Genomic DNA, 25,189 nt, shown 5'->3' with positions numbered 1-25,189 from the left:
TCGCAAGAGACCTAAGAGTGTGTGGCCTCAGAACCCCGTCAAAAACAACGTGCCGCCAGGTGCTAAAATTTCCAAGAACAAGAACCCCACCACGTGCTTAACGGTTAACGACTCACAGTCGATGAAGCTATCAACTCCTATAAGCTCAACAAAACCGAAGCGAATCAAATCAAAAACTTATGGAGGCTTCTCGCGCATTTTCTCTTCCGACTCATCTCAGTTTCAAGTGTACGAGAGAATGATGAAACCTCTGGTGGAGGAGTTTCTTAGAGGTAGAAGTGGAATGTTGGCTGCCATTGCTAATGGACTCCACAAAAAGACCATTAGCTTTGGTGCAAAGAATGCTCTCATTTTTTTATCCCGGTGGGACTTTTGCTGCGAATTTCCTTATTTTCATTTTTTTCATTACCCAACACCTTGAGGACAAGGTATTTTTGATGGGGTAGGAAATGTTAGGAAGAAGCCATTGCAGCCAATAAAGCATAGTAAATAGTTAGTTAAATTTGTTGGGTTAGTTACCAACAAGTTGTTAATACCATTAGTTTGTTGAGTTAGTTATGCATGTAAATAATTACATTATATAAGAGTTGCATGAATGAATAAAAGGCATGCAGAAAAGCTTAGAATCAGTTTCAGACTTTCTTAGGAGGAGCCTTGCCTCGAACAAAGGCACTACCCCACCCTCTGTCTCTATCACTAGACCATATTAAACTTCCTAGATCGATTTAATTTTAACAAAGATAGAGAAAAACTTTTTGCATCAGTTCACAATGGGTCGAGAATGTTTATGTATTTTTTTTAAAAAATTCTACACCTAAATTTCTACATTGGTATACAAGAAGCGATCAAGAAAAACACTTTTAAGATCAGTTCCTTTTGTAACTAATGTATATTAAACTCCAATTTTATGGGTCAAGAATCCCTTCAATCTCAAACAATACTAACATTACTACTACCAGACTTTGATAATTAATAACAAGAGAAACATTGGTTACACACTTTTTTATATGTCCTCTCTATTATTAGTTAAAATTTATTAAAAATTACACATTTTAGACGATTTCACCTCTTATTTAATTATCATCTCTCCAATTTTTTTTTAATTTTCAATAAATATTAATCAAATAGAAGAGTATGTAAAAAGGAACATGGTAAAAACCTTATTAGCCCAATAGTTCTAAATAGCAAAGGTTGCAACTGTTGTGATGCGGATTGATTTCATTGTGACATAAAATTATTATATGATAGCACCTAATGCATAAACGAATTCTATAGTTATATTAATTATTAATATATCTTTTATTTATAAGGTTTAAGATTTTGTATTGTTTGTCACCATCATAACAGTCAATATGATAGCACTGAATATTTGTTTTTTTATTGGCAAAAAAGTGATATAGAACAGTGTTGAGGTTATGTTGTGGCCTGATTGTGATTTAGTTGTAGCTTCATTGGAACAATTCATATGATTTAAATTCACACTACTATCGCAGGTTATTGCCATTGTGGATAGATCGCAATATTGTGGCCGCAACAGGTGTTGCGGTCCACAATTTAGAACCCGAGTTAGCACTTATCTTAATAACAAATTGCTACTAACACAAATGAACATAAACAATTATGAAATTATATCGGTAAAATCAAGATTGCACCAGATTAATAAAATCATAAACCCACCCAAAGAAAAAAAAACATGTATCAAGTACATGAATAACAACGGGTAGTAATAAGCTATAGCTTATATTAGCTTCTAACTAGCTAGGGCTTTGTGGTTCTAGCTTCTGCTTGCCGATACCTAGATGCATATCTATGAAACAAGGCAAGTGCATTACTAGTAACCTCTGCCACATTCATAGCCTTAACCTTAATAGAAGCTGCTCTCTTACTCATCCTATGACCAGGAAATGAGTACACACAACTCCTAGCATCTGTTAAGGCGGTGCTCACCCATGTCTCAACATTGCTTATGTGCCACAACATGTCATCATTGATGGTTGATCCACTTTTGTTCAACCTTCGAAGTTCTTCTATAGCTTGGCTAAGTTGTTCCACACTATCAGTGATTTGGTTCACACAATCTTGCACTGTTAGGTATTCCCTTTTGTAGTTCTTGGCACCCTTATTAGACTTAATTTCCTTGGCCACTTTCAAAAGGTACCCTCTTGTGTGAAGTGCTCTGGAGAGGCTAACTGACAAGGCATATTGGGCTAAGTGTTGAGGGCCATTTATGGTGGATTTGGCATATCTGGCAAGGCAACGAATGCAAAGATTTGGATAGAGGGTGCCATTGCAAGAGGACTCTATGTAGATCATTGTTTGAGAATTTTTGTGCTTTGACGGCTCAACTGGGGTTGCAAGAATTAAAAAGAGGAGAGAGAGGAAAATGGCTAGCAATGTGAGGTTGAGTTGTGCCATGTTGGCTCACAATTGAAGCTTTGGTTAGCTGTGAGAGCCTAATAGAAGAGAGCTTTGAAAGCTTCAAAGGAGTTTTTTGGTTGATGATCAATGGCAATGGGGTGTGGTGCTTATATAGAGAGTTCCTCACATCATCACATGCATAGGCATATTTTTTTTTCCTTTACGTTATTTTATGTCCTTTATGCGTGCAATGAGTTGTGCTAATCAAGAACGAAGCAGAATGATATAGGATTAATCTAGCAAAATTTTAATTGGAGCTTGTCGTTGAAATTAAAATCAGATTAATAAAATTGGCATTAGCATTGTTGTAAGCAAATACATTATTCTTATTATCTTATGTGTAGATAATAATAGATTCGTATCAAAGATAGTCAACCCTGTTATCAAGAAAATACCTAGTTGGTGTAAAATTAACCTAGTTTAAGAAGCTTTTTTTTCGTATTTGAGGGCGGCGGTATGTGAAGTAACGTGGCTCAAACTTTTGTCATTATACTTTTAAAAGGGTTAGACTTCTTGAAATTATATTAAACTTTTAGCGGCGATTCCAGCGGCGATTCCATAGGCTGATGAATCAAGGTGCAACATGAAACTTTTAAGGCGATTCCAGCGGCTCTATGTCCCCTGGAGAAGATTTGGAAAACAAAAATATGTGTTTTAGAAGATTTAGGCAAAATAACAACTCACAGAATGTTGCCTTAAAGCGAAGATTCCAGGAGACACAAGATAACAAAATAACAACACAGAATTATTGGTTCTCTTGAGTTTTGCATGCAACAGCTGGCGAGAAACGTAATAGTAAAAAAAACAATTCTATTATAATTTAAATTTAATATATATAATTCTTTTTATTGTGTGAGTTTTGAAGTTTTGGATCCTCACTTTAAAAAAAGACGAGGAAGAAAAAGAAAATCTTTTTCATAAGAGAAAAAACCTTAAATATTAATGTTAAGAGGATAAGTTAGTATTGTCATTAATAGAGTTGGACCAAGCTCACATATAGGACCAACTTATATTTTACATTTCAAAGTTAAAAAATCAAGACTTAAATACGTTGTTAGTGACAATAAATTGATTATATGTTTTGATTTTGGTCTCACTATATTTCTTTTCTCTATAAAATGACCGAATTTTAGTTTTTTGTTTCCTATAAAAAAAATTCATGATCTCTCTAAAATCCGAAACCAATGTATTTGTTCCTAAATTTCATTTTTAGGTAGATAAATGATACTCTCTGTTCCATTATAATTATTGTCCTAAATTTTTTTACTCCAACAAAAAAAGAATAGACGAGAGAAAAACAAATAATAATTATTTTTGAATATTTTTTTATTTTTACATGGTAATTATTTTGAAACAGAAGAAATAGTTATTTTAGAGATCTAGAAATTTTTTTAGAAGGTATCACATGCTATTTTACCATAAATAACAAATACTATTAGGTGTAACTTAGTTGGTCACTTGACCTTTCCTTAATTATATACTTGCTGGGAATTCTGAGCACTGCTTGGTTTGGCTTGGCTGGAACTTATGTTTTCGGTGTCTTTGAAGTAGCATAGGGTGGGTCAATTGAATTAAGATATCCTATGAATTTCTTGTTTTCCAGTATACTGTGGTTTGGTCGGTGGCCGGTGGGGACATTAATACTTCATTTTGTATTTTTTGTTTTGTTCACGTTTGATTACATCCTATTTACGTGCATCTGTGAGCATAAAATACGGATTAACCATATGTTGTTGGGGTACTATATCATGTAAGCTACTTTATCTGTTCTTGGATACTTCTGGCACCCTATGATAATATTTCTCTTTTATCATTAATAATTGATATAAGTAATAGCGGTATGTGTTTTAATCAAGTGATCTAAAGATCAAATTTTAATTTTGGATAACAAATAAATTGAATAATCAACTTGTAACTTGTATGCTCTTACTAGAAAAAATTAGTTACTATTTTTTATAAAGATTATTTTATATTAATATCATGATAAAAAAATATTATTCTTTTGACTCAAATTTAATTATGAAAAGATTTAATTGAATCGGTAGTTGGATTCTGCTCATACGTAGTATTTTTTAGTGAAATGAGAAAGTTAAATGGATTTAAATTGGGGTAAGAAATGTGACTAGTGATTTAAATCCAACTTAAAGACATGTTTTTTTTAATAGAAAATATATATGGTGCCGAAGGTTTTAATTAAACTATCACAACTAAGATGTCTTAAATTGAAACACGTAATTATAAGGCGTCACACCTCATTTAATTTCCTTTTTTTAATAACAAGAATAACTAATAAATAATAGAATTTAAATAAACAATAAGAAAAATAAAAGAAAAGGTAGTGAGCCTTATCTAATTAATGTGGCAACTCTTGATGGACTCGGTATGGAAAGCAATCCAAAACAGCTTATACACACTTCCAACTTAAATCTCTAGGAGCTAAGAAAAATTATGAGTAAATATGTTTTCAATCATTGCTCTTTTAGTGATACATGGTTTTAATGTCCGAATTTTAATTTTAATCAATTTAGTCGAAAAACTTTATAAAGTAGTGATTTTTGTCCCTCCTTATATCAAAACTATCCGTGAGGGATAGGAGGGGACCCAAGATTTAATGACCGGGGTACCAAAATCAATAAAATATGTAAGTATTAAAATTCATACAAAATATTTATATATTTTTAAAATGATTTGAAAAGATATAACAAAGAATATATTAACGTAGAAGAAATTAAACATATTTTTAAACATCCTACATTAAAAATAACAATAAAAAATTATTGAATTAAATTTATAATAAAAATTGGTATTTATGTTAATTATATTTTTCTTACAAAAATTCTTATTAATCATATTCCAAAAATCTACTCAATTTGGATAAATTATGTAGCTCACTAAATTATCTTTTAAGATAACAGTATCCAGCAGCCAGTAAAAAATAATTTACTTACAAAAAGTTGAACGATTGAAGAAAAATATTTGTTGTAACTTTAAAAATAAATTATATAATTAAACCTTTAGTGCAACTTAATATCTAATTTGCTTTCAGATTTACATATATAACACATGAGTATGGATTAGTCCACTAGGATGAAAAGCACATTAGTCCACTAGGATGAAAAGCACAGAAAAACCTCATAATGGTAGAAATCAAGGACAAAGATGGAACAAGAAAAATAAAGAGATAATAGAAAAATGTTGATAGAAAAATAGAATTTTTCTTGATGTGTTACTAAATTTGAGTTGTCAATCTTATAAATCTTATATATAGTGTTTGTAAAGTTTGACTCATCGATAAATGCGAATAAAATCCTTTTATTGTAAACTACAATTATATATACTTTTAAATAGTAGTAATAATAAAAGCAGATTATAAAAAGAAAACTATTTAAAAGAAAATAAATAATGCTAAAATATTTTATCTAGAAAAAACAAAAATGCTATTATCTCTATTCTCTACAATAAATATTAAAAAAATGGAATATTTTATTAAAATATAAAATATAAGTAATATTTAAATAATATTATTTAAGTACTTAATTTTCTAAAAAAATAATTACTTAATATTATTTTTTAAAAAAATTACCTAATATAAAAAAAAAAATTTGAAAAAATCAGGGTGGGCAAAGGCCCCCTCATGCAGCCATAGGTCTGCCTCTGGTGAGGAGGGACAAGAACCACTATTTTTTTTTTCTAAATTAAGTTTATTGATCAAATTAATCAAACTTAAAATACAAAAATTAATATCAATTCTCCCTAAAAGTACACAGATTAAAAATATATTTTATTCAAAAAAAAATTCTACAACTCATTATTTGGGTTAAGTTGCTTTACACATCCATTGTGGCTAGCTAAGATAGCCCGATCAGTCGATAGCTTTGAAAAAAGTTACCTATTAATGAAAAAAATCAGAAAGACTTATTTAAAGATATTTGACATTTTAGACCAAAATTATATTAGTCAGTTGTTATATCCTCTCCCCTTTCTCATTTTTTCCCAAACTATCCTGCAACTCGACTGCAAGAGACATCAACCGAAAAATCAAATCGAAGTGAACATTGTTGTGAAAATCAGCCCACTCACCAACCCTATTGAAGTAGTAAATAAGTGAGTCAATCATCGAACCGGTGGTCACTAATTAACCCGATTTAACCTAATATATATTAAAATAATTATATATATATATATATAACAAAATTTGATTAATAAATTCATACTTCAAATTTTAAAAAAATTTAAAATAAAAGTTGAACTATCCAAAATAACATTATACTATAAAAATTATTTTTCTCTTTTATATTGTATGATTGTTTTCTAGTTTTTTTTTTAAAAAAAAAAAAAACATCTCGCTGGTATACAAGATTTATATAAAACTTGTTGGTTCTTATCAACAAGTGATCCTTGGCTTGGTGGTAGTACTAGCTTGCTTTTTGTGTGGAGAGCAAAGTCAACCTGTTTGGTTCACAAAATCGGTCTAAGTCACTAGTTTTAAGCAAAACTCGTCAGGTTACACTAGCTTGGTGCAGGTTGAATGTATAACCAGTCAGATGACCTGCTCGACCTGATGGAACCAATGGTTCCAGGTCCTATCGATCAGACCAGGTTGGTTTTCATAACTATGCCAGTAAAGGTAGTGCGGGTATCAAGATTTTATATATAAAATCAATTACATATATATATATATAGATCATTGATTTTACCGATTAGATTTAAAAAAATAAATGATAAGATGAAAGAGATCATAAATTTTACATAGAAAAGAGATCAGAATGGATCATGTATTTAATATTTTAATATAAAATTTAGATTAATAAAATATTTTATAAGACCGTTCTTGATTCAATAATATATCATTTTTTGATCTAATACACATTATGATATATTGTTAGGAAAAATTTTCCAAGTCCCACATAATTAGCCATTAATCATACGTCATTTTATTCACTTTCTTGGGTCATAGACTATAGATGTCTCTTGGTCAAACTCATAAAGGTTAGAAATTAATCTAACATACATGATCGTCACTAAGTCAAGTTTTTTTTGTATACAAACAAAATTAAACATGCCTATGATAATTAATGATAAAATACAACCAGCACAATTTTCTATGAACACAAATAATTGTGAAATTAAATTTATAGAAATAGATACATCAAATTAATGGCAATCATAAGCCACCCAAAGAAAAAACATGCATATATGTATCATGCACATGAACAAACAGTGGGTGGTAATACATAGATAGCTTAGGGCTTCTTGATGGTTCTAGCTTCTGCTTGCCGATACTTAGATGCATATCTATGAAACAAGGCAAGTGCATTACTAGTAACCTCTGCCACATTCATGGCCTTAACCTTAATAGCAGCTGCCCTCTTACTCATCCTATGACCAGGGAATGAGTACACACAACTACTAGCATCTGTTAAGGCAGTGCTCACCCATGTCTCAACATTGCTTATGTGCCACAACATGTCATCATTGATGGTAGATCCACGTTGGTTCAACCTTCGAAGTTCTTTGATGGCTTGGCTAAGTTGTTCCACACTATCAGTGATTTGGTTCACACAATCTTGCACAATTAGGTACTCCCTTTTGTTGTTCTTGAGGACCTTAAGTTCCTTGGCCACTTTCAAAAGGTACCCTCTTGTGTTCACTGCTCTAGAGAGGCTCACTGACAAGGCATATTGGGCTAAGTGTTGTGGTCCATTTATGGTGGATTTGGCATATCTGGAAAGGCAACGGATGCAAAGATTTGGGTAGAGGGTGCTATTGCAAGAGGACTCTATGTAGGTTATTGTTTGAGAATTTTTATGCCTTGTCAATGATGATGGCTCAACTGGGGGGGCAAGAAATGAAAAGAGGAGTGAGAGGAAAATGAGTAGCAATGTGAGGTTGAGTTGTGCCATGTTGAGTGTCACAATTGAAGCTTGGCTAGCTGTGAGCCTAATAGAGAGCTTTCAATGCTCAAAAGGTGATTTTTGGTTGATGAAAATGGCAATGGGGTGTGGTGCTTATATATAGAGAGTTCTTCATATGATCACATGCATAGGTATATAGTTTTCCATTTATTACGTTATTTTAGGTCCTTTATATGTGCAATGAGTTGCGCTAAAAGAAGAAGAGGGACTTTAGAAAATTTTATATTGGAACTGGTCGGTCAATAAAGTCAGAGATTATTAATTAGCATTAGCATAGAATATATTACTATCTTATGTGTAGATGATAATATATTCAAAAGTCCAACCTGATATCACGAAAATACCTTGGAGTAAACCCTTGCTTAAGAAGCTTGTTTTCCTTATGAGTGTGGTGGTATGTGAAGTAATATTGTGGTCCAAACTTCGATTGTTAAACGTTCAAAAGAGTTGAACTTTTTGAACTTAGATCACATGAATTCTGATAAAGTGGCGAGAGAAAAAAAAAAGAAAAGAAAAGGAAAGGAAACAAAACAAACGGAAGGGCGGGAAGGATAATTAATATGTTGTGTAAACTAAGGAGATTTAACTTCGTTGAGCAATTTGCATAATGTGCGTGAGTTTTCTAAATTTTTTGGTATCTAAGTTTGATTTTTATGGATAAAATAAAGGGAAGAAAGGGAAGGATAATTAATATGATGCTTAAGTTGGAAGAGGAAATGTATGAAATTCAATTTGATCGAATGATTGGGGATTTTTAATAATAGATTGTGTTGATGATATGTATGCTGGCTCAAGGTGCAACTAGGAGTTTTTAAGGCGACACAAGCTGGTCAATGTTTACTGGAAAAGAAGAAGAAAAATTAAAGACACATGTGCGATTGTGCGTGCGTGGTTGATCAATTGGTTGGCAAAACATAATTACAAACCCCAACAGAAAGGAGATTCCGGGAGACACAACTTGGATTACTAAACTATCAATGACGCGTGCATCATCTATGGTTCATTGTTTGGTTCTAAACTTTTTTAAAATGAGAATTATATATATTAACAGGATTACAATTTAAAACAATTAACAATGACATTAAATAATTGGCATCCCCACTATCATGATTGCAAACACCATCAATATTACAATTGTCACCATCATTCTCATGATTTATTGTCTTCATTACTGCTCATCGACATCAGATGGAGAGGCAGTAGTGACAATCATGACAATTGTTACAACAAGGTAATCATCGTTGTGGTGATTGATTGTAACAATGGTAACGACAACAACCTATGATCATGATAGTAGTGATGATGGTGGCGATCATAGAATGATGGTGTTGACAAAGGTGATAACACTAGTTGTAAGTGATAACAATCATGGTAGTAGTGACGATGATAGCAACAATAGTGGTGGTAGCAATGACCATTTAATCTCATCCGTGTATTGTAATCTAATGGGTCATATTAATAGTTCTCATTTCTAATTTTATGTAAGCATCAGGAAAATATGTAGAGAGAGCTTCTAAAGTGTTTCAATCATAATTTATAATTATATGTGACCTAACATAATCTTAGAGTATGAATACATCAAAACAGACAATATGCATGTATAATATTACAAAATATGATTGTTGAAGATCAACAACAAACATATTCCAACAATATTAATTTTTCACATGATCATCCAAACAATGATGTCCCTTGAAGTTTTTAATGATGCTCATCCCAATTTTAAAAGATACTTAGAAAGGAGAGTGCATTTTTGTCAAAGAGAGATACATTGTTATCTTCAAATTGATTTAATGAACCATATTTTAAAACGTCTTAGATGCAAGAATAATCAAAAGTGAACTCTTTTTTAATAATATAGTACTATTATTTTATGTTTCTGCATGTATTTTAAAAGTTATTATTAATTTTAATCTACACTATTTTTTATCTATTTTAAATTTTAAATTAATTTTTTAATTAAAATGTAGTATATATTTAATTTTAGAACTGAACATTCTAATTTTTATTTCTTGAGATTTTTAGTTGAAATTGAATGAAAACCAGAATGGGGAGTTTAACATAAATTCTTATGAGAAATTAATATTATAATTAAGGATCAAACAAAATTTATGGGAAAGGACAATCATAGTTGGACACTCCATTGACACACTCCATTTCTTGATGGGAAATGGAAATTTTATAAAATAGGTCGTTAAAAAGTCTAAAATAGACATTCTATATTATTGACACATCACTTAAATAAGGAAAAAAATGAGAATTTTGAAAAAAAATATTATTGAATGTAAAAATAGGAAAGAGAAAGAGAACAATAGAAAAAAAAATGCATGGGACGGTACCTATCATGTACACATAGTAGCCAATAAGTGAGGGAAGGATGTTATTGTTATGCAAAGGATAGTAAAAATGGAAATGTTCATTTTTTATAAATAATGGACAGAATTTAACTTTTTTTATTCGCTAAAAAGTAGTTTAAAAAACAATACAGATGACTTTTTATACTTTTTCTTATAATTTTCATATTTTTTGAAGTATTTTACTTTTTAATTTAAGCATAATTTTAGTATTAAGACAAAAAAACAATAGTGAAGCGGATCAATGTAACTCGTGCATATGCATGGATAACGACTAGTTCTCAATTAAAAACTAAACATTAGGCTGCTCCATAAGTAGAATAAGGTTTAGGTTAGCTTTTACATTTAAAGGTTGTTATTTTTTTTCTTGTCTCCCCATCAAATTTATACTTGTATATTTTTCAACAGGTCTAGTTACTAAAGCATTTGCATACCGTATTATATAATTATATCCCCCCAGTTTTTACTTCTCGCTAGTTTAATACTTGTATAGAACTATACACCAAGAAAACACAAGTTGTGTGCACTAACCCAATCAACTATAAATCAATGATTGCATAAATCTATGAGCTACACAAAAATTTAATACTTTTAAGTGAAAATGCATCACTTGTTGATTAGTTTAGTGCCCTCAACTGTGGAAAACTCATACACCAGAACATTGCTTCTCCCCAAAGCATTGAAACTCCTAAATTAAGGAACATTTGTTATATACCTTCCTATTCCCCTCTCCCACAAACACTAGAATTCAAGTGCAGGATATTTTCACAATACAAGAGGGGCCTTGAATGTAAACAAGGATAAAGGGCTCATTTACTCTTACAACCACTAAAAAGGATATTAAAAATTACAGACAGCAGCATTATCTTACAAGATAAAGAAACAACAATTCAAACAAACCACATACAATCAACTATGCATTTTCTGAAGTCTTGAGTGTGTTCAGGAATCATTCAGCCACCTTCATACCAGAGAGATAGACTTTACTCTGAATCACACTTCCCCCAATCCAAAATCCAGGCATAACCATCAAACCAACTTTAGGTTTTTCATCATTGTCATCCATTATCAAATTCTTGACCACACTTTCCATATAAACATCAGAGAACTCACTCCCTCCTTTAACCTGAAATACCTTGACATTTGGCTCGAAAGAATAAGCCAACCTGTGTAAAAGCCAAATTGACTTGGTCAGTTTAAGAAAAGCCTGGTAAAAAGGGGTCCTTGGATGCCCTCCACCCATCACATAATTTCGCTGGTCTAAATTTCCGAAGAATGATGCCTCCATCTTTGGATGAACTACCACCAAGTATTTGCTCCTGCAAAATTTCCCAAAAATGGAATCTGGATTTTGCCCCAGCATGTCCAAGGGATCCATCTCTCTTAATGCGAGAAACTGGTGAAAGAAGCTCTCTTTAGTTACAGTAATATTGTCTGATTTGACAGAGAAGTTTTCCTGCTCAAAGCCACTGAACATTCTTTGGCATATGTAAAACTCAAATGCATATTTCTTATGAGCTCTCTTTGCATAAACAACATCAGGTTCGATTGAGTTGGCAGCAGCATCAAGGTCCCACCCAGCTGCTTTCATCATGTTGATCAAAGGTTTAGAAAAATCATGAATGGCTTTTGCAGCTGCTTCCACGGCAGAGGTGAAGAGATCTGGAGTTAGATCGACAGGGAAAAAGCCAATTTCATCTTCCGATTCTTTGGTTGACAAACCTCTAAGCTTCAGATTTTTCTCTAGTTTTGCTCGCTTCTGTCTAGCCTCTTCGATCTGCTGCTGCAATTGATGGATCTCTGAATCTTTATTCTGGATTTCAGATTGGAATTTCTTCACCATGACCTCATACGTTTTAAGAAGGCTCTGTTGTTCTTGAATTTCTGCAGCTAAACGTGAGTCTTGGGGAGAAACACACACTGGTTTCGGGTTGTTCTCCCTGTAGAAATGCTTGAGTTCAGACAGATTTTTCAGCTCACTAATAACAAGTTTATCAGCAGTGTGGATTTTATCAGGGTCGTAGGGAGTATGAGCAGCTTGAAGCTGGATATAAGCTGACTTCAAGGAAGAGATATTTGTAAAAACTTTAGATATTAGGGTTTCCATTGCTTCTGGATTCTGATTCATGGCCTCTTCCATTGGTTGAGGATGGACCTTCTGGCTGTTGTTCTCACGTAATTGGGTCTCTTTTGCTCCAGTAGGTAGCATAGCTAACGCCAATAAAGGGACAGTTGAACAAACTTTCTGTCAACAAAACCAAAAATAATTTACAACCCACAAGCTTTCAAAGAAGTTCAATCAACCGGTTCGTGCAGAAATAATATTTTTTTCTACATTACATGAGTGTTCAATTCATATTCCACAACTGGAGTGCTTACAATCAGCAGGTAAAGAAAACAGATTCCATTACAACATGACTAAACAGATTGAGAACACATGAAATATTTAACTTAAAGGAAATGAGCACATGCTAAAAGCAACAGGCAAATGCAATTACAAAATCTTGTGGGACTTTATAAGTTAAAAGATAAAAACTCATCCAACCATGGTTCAGGCCCAGACCCTCAAAGATATTTCTGATAATGTATATATAGAAAGTAGGGGCACTCAAATATGAGGAAAGAGAGATATTCATTTACACAAAAGGAGAGACAACCACTGAAGCAAATAATTACAACATTATTGACAGTATATAATATAACAAATCAAGAACAAAAAAAACAAGCATTATGCAACTAACATATCAGTAAAATACTGTTTTCTCCAAGACAGTTTCTTTATTTGATAGAATATCCAATTCTTTCTTATCCATAGTTTCTTAACTTTCACTCTACAAGTACAGGTCTAGAACCATTCAATCCTCTCTCTTACCATAGCATGTTTAAAATTGTTCTTCTTACAATTACAACTTCCAGTATGTCAAAATTGTTGATGTTGAGCATATAATATACAGAAAATAAGTTGTGTTATTTCATCACCACAATGGATTTACATGGTAATTTGATTCAGAGAGGTCAGATCACTGGATCATTTGCCTATAACATGAAAAATATATTTATAAATTCCAACTAACTATATGGCAATTAATAACCTATTTAAATTGAGTCTTATCTCTTCTTACACCTATTCACTTCAAACATACTATGAACAAGCCATATGTGCAGAAATCTTGGAAGTATATCACCAAGGATCTGCTTGTGGTCCACGCTCTGCTTTTTTAAACTTAATAAAATAAAAGTAATATGATTCAGCCTTTTTTCAGAATTTTTTTCTTCCTTTTTCAGAAGCTACTATTATTAGCTTCCAAGAAGAACCAACTAAAAACAGCTTTCTCAGAGGTTTCTAGTTTCTAATCCTAAGGCACGCAAACTTCATATCAGAAAGGCTAATTAGTCAGTAAAATTCTATAATTTCACAGCACCAAATTGTAAACATTCAAACCAAAGCATCAAAACTTCACATGAAAAAAAAGGCATACATTTAATATACAAATGAAATTGTAAGAATGAGCATTCTACCTAGAAAGACTGCATTTCAGCAAGAGAATGAATCCAGCAAGCATAATACCCTTGAACCCTAGATATACCAAAAAAAAATTAATAAAAAAAATATTAATGAGAGAGTAGATAACTTCAATGCTGTAAAAAAGAATCAACCAACCCTAATTCACAAGCAAAATACAAAACAAAATTCTCCAACTATCCCGTGTCACAAGAATTCCCAAAAATTATTGTGTCTCTATCACAATACCAAACCCTAAATTATCAAAGGGGAAATATAAAAGAGAGGATTTTGGAGAAGAGAACATGTGGGCACGAAAGAAACAACCTTAATAAACGAAAGGAAAACACAGATCTCGGATTTGATTTGGGGTTACCTTGTTGGAAATTTGAAGGAAGAGTGAAGATGAAGTCGTTGTTCAGTAAAGTGAAAGCGTGTTGGTGGTGACAATGAGTATCATTACACAACAACAAAAAAACCCTATGCGAAACGAAAGGGAAACGTTTACCAAGTTGTCGTTTTTGTTTTTATTTGTTCCATTTTAAAATTTTACTATTTTTTTTTTCATGTTCCCACCTCTGGCAGCCAAAATTTGTTTCGTTAGAAGAAAAAAATAAATAAATAAAGGAAAGAAAATTTTGAAATTTAAATTGGAAAAAATGAAAGGAAAGAAAATTTTGAAATTTTAATTCTACAATTTAATTTTCTCCTCTTTTATTTATTCTCTTCAATCAAATAAAAAAATATTTTGTTATTTATGTTATTATTTTATTTATTTATTTTCTCTCAACCAAACATAAGGTCAGAATGATCAATAGATTAAGTCATTCAGTATAATCTTTGAATATTTTTAAGACTTAATCAACTTTTTGCAGTTAAATTAATAAAGTATCGTATGATTAATTACAAATCTATAAATGAATCTTCAAAAAAACATTAAAATTAAAATCAGACATATGAAATAATGATAGTTTGAATAGTAAAATCAAAATACCTATTTCACAAGTATTAAAAGGATACTAAGGCTTATTTTAAACACGGGCACTTATTTTAGACTCTTACATGAAAAAAAAATGTTTAGAATGATTAAAAATATTGAGGGTGAGTAATAAGATAAAAAAAATGAGTCTTACATATAAAATTAATAAGATAATAAGAACTTTTTTATTTGAAAAGAAAAAAATTTTAGGATGGTAAATGTTAAGCTTAATTTTTAATGTATTTTTAAATTATTTTTTTATTAATAAATATTAGTCAGATTAACCATCTAATTCTCCTTCTTTCATTTTTTTCTTAGCCATCAAATTCTTTATTTTTCTTTTGATTATCAAATCAATTTTATAATTCTTTAAATTAATTTCTAATAAAATATTTTATTATTGAATACCTAGTTAAGAGTATTATTTTGAGATGTTTTATTATTAGTGTATTAAAAATAAGAATATTAGTTTATATGATTTTTTTATTTTGTTTTATATTTTTCTATTTGTTTAATTTAAATATGTGATAGAGTAATTTTTATTTGAATCTATTTTATCTCATTTTTTATAACATTAATTTATTTCATTTTTTGGTACACTTATAAAAAAAAGTTATTTAATATAATCTAATGAATATAAAAACTTGTGAGGATTTTATCATTAATGATTTCACTCACGACCGGTACCACAAAACATGGGTTAACTTCTACCCCTGTTCATTGCTCCTCTTTCGTTCTTCTCTCTTTCTCTTTCAACGCATTCCAACCCTGTGGCGCTATACCCTCCTAGATCTACTCTCTAACCGGTACGAATTTTTACCTTCCGTCTTTCTCCGATTCATTGCAACGTATTCCAACATGTCTCAACTTTTTCATCTTCAGACTTTCATGATCTATGCTCAATGTCTCGGATGTGTTGGATTTGGATTGAAGTAGCCGTTGATAATGCAATTCATGCGTGTAGTTTTAGCCATTGCATCAATTATCCAACTGGGGTTGTGTAAAGTTGCTGAATTTCATGATTCATATACACCATACATGGAATTTTCAATTGGGTTTTTGATTTAGCTCTATTCTGTTTTCTATGCATCATATGTTACTTAGCTAAAGTAAATGCATAAACTTTGTTGCCATTCAGTTGGGATTTCAATTTATTATGCTGTGGTGCGATTAGTATTTAGGTAATTGTAACAAATTGAGCATTGTTTGAGCAATGTCATGTTTGCTTAGTTTTGATTTGCCTGCTAGCTTCACAGGCTGGGACTAAGAGCAGTGGTTAGTCATACATGGCACTCTTGGCTTCGCGAGCAATGTCGAAGGGTGTGGTGGTATCAGTGCCTGTTCTTGTTCTATCTGCTTTAGTGGCCACTGTTTTCCTGTTCTTCCTTTTGTCCTCTCTTTCATCCTGCTCCTGCCCTACTCCTTCAGAAATATCTGCCTCCAATGCTAGGAGTGTTGGTGTTGGCATTGGTGTTTCTGAGTCTAGCAGCAGTAATGTTCCGGTAGCAACAACGAAGGAGTCTAGCAGCGGTTATATTCCGTTATCAACGAGGAAGGAGGATGTTGAGTGGGTGAAGGATCAAATCCGAGCAAATGGGCTTCAAATGCATGACAATGTGCTTCGCAAGGGTATTAATCCCCGCACTCGGGCTCAGCAACTTGAGGATTTTAGACGGTAAGACCCTTCCAAGCTCTCAATTTTTTTATCCATTCATGTGTGTGTATGTGAGCATACCTTATTCATTTTATTAGTGTTCGTAATGACAATTTCTGAGAATCATGCCATTTGTAGTTTGCAATGGATGGGGTGTGAGCATTGGTTCTAAGTTCTATGTTCTAACAATTCGGACTCCATATATTGGCCAAATATAGAAAAATAAACTAACTAGTTGAACTCTAGGGTGGCACTGAAATTGTGCTGGAGTCAGCAAAAGTGAGAGAAGATTCAAGAGAATGAGTGGAAATAGGTGTTCCTGGAATATTCCATGCTTCTGCCTTTTTTTTTGTCTCTCCAGTCTCCAATAGTGTTTACATGATGCTATGCTTCAAAGTGAAGTTTTGTTTATTTTATGTCCATCTTTCTGTGAAAATGTGTTTTAAAAATTGACTTCACAATCTTTCTGTTTCATTGTGAATAATTGCAGGGATTTTCAATTTCAAACATTATATATAACATAGTTCAAACTTAAAGCTTTTTTTTTTGTTAGAAAGCACACTTTTATCATAATGAATGAACAGATGAACTACAGAATGATATTTTTTGCATTATGATGTGTTCCTTGTTTTTATACCCGTCTTTGTATCTTTCTCTTGATAAGATGCCAAATAAAGGAGCTCAATGTTTTGGTAGCCTCTTAAGAGATTTATATACTTTTGAAATATTGAATGCTACTTCTAGTTTCATTTTAATTCAGCATGAATGCCCTTTTGGATTTTATGATTTCAATTTCTTCTTCCAAATGCAGATTTAAGGGCATATCTCACTATGAGGGACCTGATTCAGATAATCACACATCCTTGCCATGCCCTGGGGAACTACTAGTTGAAGAGCACCATAGCAACTATGGTGAACCTTGGGCCGGGGGAAGAGATGTGTTTGAGTTTCTTGCCGAAGCCAGTCAACTTAGACCAGACTCACAGGTGCTAGAGATAGGCTGTGGCACTCTTCGAGTTGGTTTGCATTTCATTCGATACTTGAATCCTGAACACTTCCATTGTCTTGAAAGAGATGAGCTCTCTTTGATGGCCGTATTTAGGTATGAGCTTCCTGCCCAAGGCCTCTTATACAAACGGCCTTCGATTGTTAAGGGGGATGACATGGATTTCAGCAGGTTTGATTCTGGCATAATGTATGATTTGATTTATGCTAGTGCTGTATTTCTTCACATGCCTGATAAACTCGTGTGGACTGGATTGGAAAGATTAGCATCTAAATTGAAACCTTATGATGGACGAATCTTTGTATCACATAATATAAAGTTCTGTTCAAGGTTGGGAGGAGAGGAATGCACAAAGAGGCTTGCAAGTTTGGGGCTTGAGTATCTTGGGAAGCATACTCATGATAGCTTGCTATTCAATCACTATGAGATATGGTTTGAATTTAGACGGTCAAAGGCATAATATCTGGATTGGTTCCATAAAGAGGCATCATAAACATCTCTAAATGTCCTCATGGAACTAAATGTGCTTTGCTCATCACAAGAAATCTGCAGCAATTCAATCATATCCTTGCTTTGAGTCCTAAGAGGTCGCATTTTTCTACTCAGTGGTTCATCTCGTGCCAGAAATCTGAATACACTTTTGACTCTTATAAAGAGAAAAGAACCATATGTAATTTTGATTGAGGACTCTACAAAGGCTGGGAGATTTGTATTATTTTTTGGGGTCTTTATGTAAAAGGGCTAGCTTAAAGTTTACATTTTCACACTGCTTCTATATAGATTCTGATATGATAGTTGTATTTAGCAGTCTTACTATCTTGCAACCGATTGCTGTTTTGACCATTATTACACTAGATGCTATCTAACATGTGCAATCATGTAACAATGTCTTACAGTGTTGTTTAGATGTTGTAACAAAAGTATTTTGCAGAATGTTCCAAAACATCCTCTCCATTAATTGAAATATATCAAATAAGTATTTTTTTGTGTAAAATAAAATTTATAAAATCTTAGTGATGCCTTCATTTAAATGGGAATCCAACATCAACAATTTAAGCAATTTTAAGTTTTTAACCCTTGTTCTTGTTCCCTTTGGACAAAACGCAAGGGTGGAGAGTTTTATATGCAGCTGAAATCAATTAAAGTGTGTTTGTTTTGGCGTTTAAAATGTGTTCAAATGTCCGTTGAAACCAAATCATTAAGACACATTTTTCTGTTTGAGTGTATTCAAAGTTGTGAAACCTTTAAACCAAACACACTTAATCTACCTTGCATCTTAAGCATGATTTAACCTACAAATCAAATTTTCTGTTCAAACTTATTGTTTGATTGGAAAATACATAATTCTTATTATTATGACACATGTTTCATTGTAAAACCTATAGTCGAGACTTGAGATTAATTTAGGCATATTTTAATTCAATGAACATACCCGTCGGTGGGGGGAAAAGACTGCCACAGAGGGACCCAGAAGATTGCTCCAAATATTTCCCTCCCTGGTTGGAAAGATTCGAGAATAACATTGGTGATGCAGATGTCCTAAGGAGGCTTTTCCTTTCCTTTTTATAATAAGAGTGTTCTGAACTAAGATCAGACAAATTTATCTTTATTCTTACTTCACTTAAAATTTTGATGAAGTCATTTAATTTAAACTCGAAATCAAGTCAACGAAGAGTCAATAATATTAAGAAACATAGTGTATAAATTTTAACATTGAATATAGTAGAACTATAATTAAGGTATATTTTATGTTGAGAAATTATTGCCATAGTTTTTCTAATATTATTTTTAACATTCTTCTATGATTAGTTAAATTTGTTGGAAATCATCAATTTTAAATATTGGTGGATTTCATCAAAATTTTCGTCTATAATGAAAAGAGTATTAGAATGACAATGTCGCTAACATTTCTCATTTTGCGTGATATATCTTAAGATATATAATATCATGTTATTTTAAATCGTTATAACTAATTATATTGGTGATCTAGTTGTGTTGTTGAATCAGATGTGCATTTAACTCAATAATAACATTAAAGCTATGCTTTAAAGTTTAAACCAAGAGAAAATAAGTTATACAAACAATGTAGAATAGTTTTACATTATTATTCAATTACAAACCATAAAAAATGTTAAGTTTGTTAATTTTTATAATAATTATCTTAAAAGTTATATAAATGATAGTTTGTGATTTGATAAGATGCATGACAATTAAATCAAACCCAATAATGTATATAAGTGGGCCTTGTCTTCTTACATCCTATAAACATCACTCTAAACTCCTTTAATTTTTTTTTGTCTCAACCATCCGATTCATTAGGAAAAAGAAACTTTAAATAATCTAGAGTTCAGTCGAAAGATAAGTAAAATCTAATCAATGATTATTTTCATCAAGAATTGAACTCGAATAATACTTGAACGATTCGATCTTAACTTCAGCTCATCGACCACTTAAACTTAGTCAAGTTTTCCTTTAATTTGTTTTAGTGATCCATGGTAGTATTTACCTACATTATGAGAAAATAAATAAATAATAAAATAAATTTTATCACCAAGCTTAATTTTCTAAATAAAAGAGGTAAAAACACTAAAAGATATATACTTTAAAATGAGTTTAAGACACATGTACTGATAAGAGAAAACAGTTTTATATTATCTTCTAATCATAAATTATTTTAAAAAATTAAAAAAATTTATGATAAGAAAATTGTGAATGGATAACTATATAAAAAAAATTTACATTGAACATTTTTCTCTTAAAATATATAATTAAAAAAAATGAAAGAATTATGGAAAGGGGCGATGGCCAGTATTGGCCACACCGCACCTCACGCCAGTGGCAGTATTCACACTCCTTTCCTATGTGTACGTTTTCTTCGGAAAATGATAAGAGCTTCGATTGAAACAACTTCGTACCCTAATTTTACCCTAAATTCGCACTTTGCGCTCACCAACACACACAGTAAGCTTCTAACTTCACTCTTTAGCCTTAACTTTTCATTGCTCAAACACCCAGTTTGCTCTTTGCTTTCAATGATTTTGGTTGCATTTCAAAATTGTATTTTTTTTTTCTTTCTTTGTTCGATATTTTAATGTGCCTTTTCAATTAACAAAACCCAAATTAGGATGTAATTTTTTAACATTGAAATCACATAATGTAATCCACTAATTTTTCACAAGCAGACGCAGTTAAGTTGAGTCAGATTACTGTGAAATACAAACATGATAATAAAAGAAAAATATCCAATTCAAAAATTGAAAGGCACTGTTTGGTTTCTATTGAATTCATTGTGCTATTTTTTTAAAAAAAAGAAGTTCATTGTGTTAGTTTAGCAAAAATTTGCATGAGTAATTCTATTTCATATTTCTGCATATTAAATTTTCATCTCCAAGTACTTTATTGATGTGAAGGGATTCTCTTATGTGGGTTTCTGATGAACTTATCTCTTGGAAAACTTGTGTCTATGTTTTTGTGTAATGTCGTGTGAAAATCTCGTACGAGAAAATGGCAATTCCCAATTACACATGGTTCCATTTAGTGTATCCAATATAATTGATTTTGGAACTTTTCAGTTGTTTATGATTATGTATGTTGTCATTCTCTGCATCTGGTTGTAATGTGCCTGCCTATTGATGTTTCTTATATCTTGTATTATCTCTAGGAGTGAGGACTCTGCATGTTGTTTGCGACTACAATGAGGTCATCCAGTTGTATGACTAGTGCACAAGTTAAATCTCTTGATTATGTCGGTTCAGGAGTTTCTAAAGTTGCTCTCGCTGCATTCTTTTACAAAACCACGTTCTGCCAGAAGCAATGCTGTCCAAGCTTCTTCAGTTTTGGTCAACCTTGTTTAACTTTCAGTTTCAAGTAAGTCAGTGGCAGTTTATGCTTTATAACATTCTATCCTGCAGAGAATCTAGGCATATAATGAGATAACTTTAGATATGTGTTGCATAGTTGGAGGTTCTGTAATGAATAAAAGCTAACATGGAATTCAGATACGTAGTTATATTTAATACAGGATTATATTATAAACTTGTCTTTGTTGTTACTTGTTAAACAGTTCTACTAGTGTTTTGTTGGGTTACAGATTTTCCAATTATTTGGTCAGGTGTAATTGAGTATTTACAGTAATGATGTGTTGTATTGCAAAAATCATGATCGACTTAATTTGATGTGAAAGTCATAAAGTAATATTTGAGTTCTTTCAAAGTTGGGTAGGCTAGGATTGTTTTATCATTCAGAGAAGCTGATATTTTTTTAGCTATTTTGGGATATAAATATGAACATGTAAATGTGCCTGCACTTGCATGTGCTATTTGAAACATTTCATACACTCTATAGGTGAATAGCAAAAGTTAATTATATGAAGAGAACCATTTATTGTTGTTGAACTTTTTCTCAGGATATTAAGTCTTTATGTTCCTCTTCAGGAGGATGACTTGGTCAGTTAGAAGCAGCTTAAATGACAGCAGTTTTAGTCCTTCTACTTCAAATAGCACTAATGGAAGGACTCGCATAATTAGAGTGATTCAAGAGTTTCAGACCAAGTTAGGTTCTAAGATTCAGGAGGTAAAGAAAAATCTTCCATTGAAGCTGTTTTTCTTCTTGGTTGGATTTTACTGTGCAACGGCCTTTGCCACTGTTATTGGACAAACTGGTGACTGGGATATTCTATCTGCTGCCTTGGCTGTGGCTGTTGTGGAAGGCATTGGGGCTCTCATGTACAGAGCTTCTCTTCCTTTAGTTCGAAAGAGTAGGAGCCTTATTTCCTTGTTTAATTATTGGAAGGCTGGCCTTACACTGGGACTTTTCTTAGATTCCTTCAAATATTGATTTGATCTCAATATTGGATTCAGCAATCCCTTCCATGTGAATTGAAATTTCCCAGTGTTCTTATGATGCTTGGCATTTTTTAAGCAATTGACTCATTGTCATTGCAGTAATCTGTCACTACTACATTTGATATATGCAGAAGCAGAAGTTACACTTCACTGCACGAAAGTTGGAGCTTGTTCAAGTTCTAAGGTTTAAATCCTTGAAAACCAGTTCTCATATCCAGAAGCTATGATATTGAAGCTGTGAGGTGAATCATCCATATTTATGATAAACTTACCAATGATTTTGACTAGGGAATATTAAAGAACATTGAAACATTCAAAAACTTTAAATTTTAGAGAAAAAAAACCTCCAGGACTTCTGTTCAAGCACCTCACTGAACAACATTTCACTCCTTCGGTCCCTTATTCCTATGCTTCACATACTTCCATCTGTCTTGGCATGAGATCCTTGCTAGTAGTGGAATTGCTGGTATTCACTTTGTTGGGGCGTTCAGACAAATTGGAACATAGAGAGGTTGACTTGTGTGATCATGGTATACATTGATGTGGAACTATGAACCTTTTTGCTGTAAATATGGAACTGTTGTACAACATGAAAGATGTGACTCTTCCATGCAGAGGAAACTCGACTGCTTCCTGACCGGTGACATCAAAACTAAGTTTGATACAAATAATGCAAATTGGCAGAAAGGTAATCTTAGTAAGGAGATTGTGGATCATCATTTTTGAAGGAATTATAATATATTTGAACAAGGCACCATGTGCATGCCTTCCAGGCTCCATCAAGGACTGCAAATAATGCCATTTGTTGAATCATTAATTGTTTGTCTTTATTAGTATACTGCTAGAGGATCTTCTGAAAAGTTATCCATTTTGACTATGTACAATTTTAATTTCTAAAGAAGAAAAGTTATCCGTCGTGTCTATATACATTTTGGATGTACAGTTACCTCCTGAAAATGTAGATATCACTTCGATGAACGGATGCAGATACACTGAAAATTCTGCTGGGACTAATTTATATGTATGTATATATTTCAATTTTCAACTTAACTTGATGACCCAGTCATATGTATATATGTATGTATATATTTTAATTTTCAACTTAACCAAGTCATATACACCTTCACATGATGAATACCGGTCAATTTTCCATGTTATATACCGGTCAACTTTTCTTGAATTTGAAAACTATTTCTCTAATTAGGTCCATGGGGCTTTTCATTTCCTTGGGGAAAAAATGTGGCCAGCAAGTTATTTTGAAATCTAAAACTAGTATGGCTGGATGGGATGTTGAGCAATCCAATCAAACTTCCACTAAAAAATTCTGTCAATTTGAATTCAAGTTGAATTATTTATAATCATGTTGAAACTGACCTAATTTTAGGTAAGCATAAGCCTTTGCATATGCATTTGTAAGATTGATTTCCAATGAATGATCTGTTGAAAAAAGAAAAACTGTATCTCCCCACTTTTATTCTTTTATAGTTACTTGTTAATATTCCAACCTTATTGCCCTATTTTTCTGACTCGGTACTCCACCTCTTAGATGGACCGTTTTTTCAAGCATAACTATCATGTCCGTCATGAGTTCTAACAAAGCAAGCAGGATGCTAAAATATGTGATATTTTATTATTATTCTTTTCATATCTCTCAGTTTTTATTTTATTTGTTAAACTTTTTTATCATTAATCAATCATAATTGTTTTTTAGTATAACTTATAAAAAATTTGATATAAAAAATAATAAATTTATTATCATAATTTTGTGATTAAATAACTATAATTTGTGCACATCTTATTCGTTAATTAAACTATAGTTGAATAAGATAAAATTATTAGAGTTTATAAGTTATTTTCATCTATTTTTAAATAAATTAATTCTTAGTCCAATTATATGTATTTATAAAGAAAAATACAAATAACTGTTTCGAGCACATACGCAAGTTTTAGTCTAAAACTAAGTCAGAAAAATGTTGATTTAAAACTGAAAAACTAATTTTTTAGAATACTATTCAATTAAAAAAAATAGTTTAGCTCGATTCAGAGAACAATTTGATTAGAACTTTTATAACTATTTTTCAATTTAGTTTGATTAGAATGAATTATTTTTGGGTTCGACTTAATTCTCACACAATTCAATTCATTTTTTTTGTTCGTCCCTATTCTAGCACCTTACATAACATTTCAAGTAAACTTTATTTTACATGAAAACCCCTATAGCATGTCAACAACCATTGAGCTTAGACTATATATCATACAATACAAAATAAATTTAACGAAAAAGTTTTTTTTCATCAGAACACTAACATAAAATATTTATTAATGATTAAATTTTAATCATCAAGATCATTTTTTTTTCAAACATTTTTTTATTTATAAAATTTGAGCTTCAAATCTTACTTAAAAGTTTAAGGAAATTGAATTTAACTCATTATCATTCATACTTGTGACTTCTTGATAAAAAATTAAATATAAGATATACCTCCGAGATTTATTTTTGAACTTTCATGGATAGAT

At 31.7% G+C, this 25,189-nt stretch overlaps 5 protein-coding genes across 13 annotated transcripts; 2 read left to right on the top strand and 3 right to left on the bottom strand.

Annotated features, from left to right (window-relative positions):
• Nucleotides 1-1,631: 1,631 nt before the first annotated feature.
• On the bottom strand, nucleotides 1,632-2,500 carry LOC100807870 (plant invertase/pectin methylesterase inhibitor superfamily protein). The gene has a single exon (NM_001254350.2). The coding sequence runs from the start codon at nucleotides 2,413-2,415 to the stop codon at nucleotides 1,759-1,761; it is 657 nt and encodes a 218-aa protein (NP_001241279.1). The 5' UTR covers nucleotides 2,416-2,500; the 3' UTR covers nucleotides 1,632-1,758.
• A 4,837-nt stretch (nucleotides 2,501-7,337) lies between these two features.
• On the bottom strand, nucleotides 7,338-8,396 carry LOC100791798 (pectinesterase inhibitor 9). The gene has a single exon (XM_003521912.5). The coding sequence runs from the start codon at nucleotides 8,319-8,321 to the stop codon at nucleotides 7,662-7,664; it is 660 nt and encodes a 219-aa protein (XP_003521960.1). The 5' UTR covers nucleotides 8,322-8,396; the 3' UTR covers nucleotides 7,338-7,661.
• Nucleotides 8,397-11,366: 2,970 nt separating this feature from the next.
• LOC100499972 (protein GRAVITROPIC IN THE LIGHT 1) lies at nucleotides 11,367-14,715 on the bottom strand. 7 transcript variants are annotated; one of them, XM_006576359.3, is made up of 3 exons: nucleotides 14,566-14,704; nucleotides 14,207-14,264; nucleotides 11,367-12,928 (listed from the first exon to the last, which is right to left on the bottom strand). In XM_006576359.3, exon 3 carries the CDS (start codon nucleotides 12,894-12,896, stop codon nucleotides 11,637-11,639), a length of 1,260 nt encoding a protein of 419 aa, XP_006576422.1. In that variant the 5' UTR covers nucleotides 12,897-12,928; nucleotides 14,207-14,264; nucleotides 14,566-14,704; the 3' UTR covers nucleotides 11,367-11,636. The 7 variants fall into 7 exon arrangements, with proteins under 7 accessions (XP_006576422.1, XP_003521913.1, XP_006576421.1 ...); XM_003521865.4 differs by having other exon boundaries at nucleotides 11,367-12,932; nucleotides 14,566-14,703; XM_006576358.4 differs by having other exon boundaries at nucleotides 11,367-12,932; nucleotides 14,517-14,698.
• Nucleotides 14,716-15,814: 1,099 nt separating this feature from the next.
• Nucleotides 15,815-18,671, top strand: LOC100798127 (uncharacterized). Of its 3 annotated transcripts, none has more exons than XM_041013807.1 (3): nucleotides 15,815-15,974; nucleotides 16,051-16,843; nucleotides 17,634-18,652. In XM_041013807.1, exons 2-3 carry the CDS (start codon nucleotides 16,455-16,457, stop codon nucleotides 18,286-18,288), a joined length of 1,044 nt encoding a protein of 347 aa, XP_040869741.1. In that variant the 5' UTR covers nucleotides 15,815-15,974; nucleotides 16,051-16,454; the 3' UTR covers nucleotides 18,289-18,652.
• A 1,952-nt stretch (nucleotides 18,672-20,623) lies between these two features.
• LOC100794421 (uncharacterized protein ycf20) lies at nucleotides 20,624-23,595 on the top strand. The gene is made up of 3 exons (XM_003521854.4): nucleotides 20,624-20,789; nucleotides 21,490-21,695; nucleotides 22,262-23,595. Exons 2-3 carry the CDS (start codon nucleotides 21,505-21,507, stop codon nucleotides 22,662-22,664), a joined length of 594 nt encoding a protein of 197 aa, XP_003521902.1. The 5' UTR covers nucleotides 20,624-20,789; nucleotides 21,490-21,504; the 3' UTR covers nucleotides 22,665-23,595.
• The last annotated feature ends 1,594 nt before the right edge of the window (nucleotides 23,596-25,189 follow it).

This window comes from Glycine max, chromosome 3 (genome assembly GCF_000004515.6).
Source record: "Glycine max cultivar Williams 82 chromosome 3, Glycine_max_v4.0, whole genome shotgun sequence".
NCBI lineage: Eukaryota > Viridiplantae > Streptophyta > Magnoliopsida > Fabales > Fabaceae > Glycine > Glycine max.
The sequence above is the reverse complement of the archived record's forward strand: the minus strand, read 5'-3'. Positions and strand labels throughout refer to the sequence as shown.

Coding starts and splice junctions, on each gene's coding strand:
- LOC100807870 (NM_001254350.2), bottom strand. CDS start 2,415: ATGGCACAACTCAACCTCACATTGCTAGCCATTTTCCTCTCTCTCCTC.
- LOC100499972 (XM_003521864.4), bottom strand. CDS start 12,896: ATGCTACCTACTGGAGCAAAAGAGACCCAATTACGTGAGAACAACAGC.
- LOC100794421 (XM_003521854.4), top strand. CDS start 21,505: ATGTTGTTTGCGACTACAATGAGGTCATCCAGTTGTATGACTAGTGCA. Junction 21,696..22,261: donor TGTTTAACTTTCAGTTTCAA/GTAAGTCAGTGG, acceptor GTTCCTCTTCAG/GAGGATGACTTGGTCAGTTA.
- LOC100791798 (XM_003521912.5), bottom strand. CDS start 8,321: ATGGCACAACTCAACCTCACATTGCTACTCATTTTCCTCTCACTCCTC.
- LOC100798127 (XM_041013807.1), top strand. CDS start 16,455: ATGGCACTCTTGGCTTCGCGAGCAATGTCGAAGGGTGTGGTGGTATCA. Junction 16,844..17,633: donor CAACTTGAGGATTTTAGACG/GTAAGACCCTTC, acceptor TTCCAAATGCAG/ATTTAAGGGCATATCTCACT.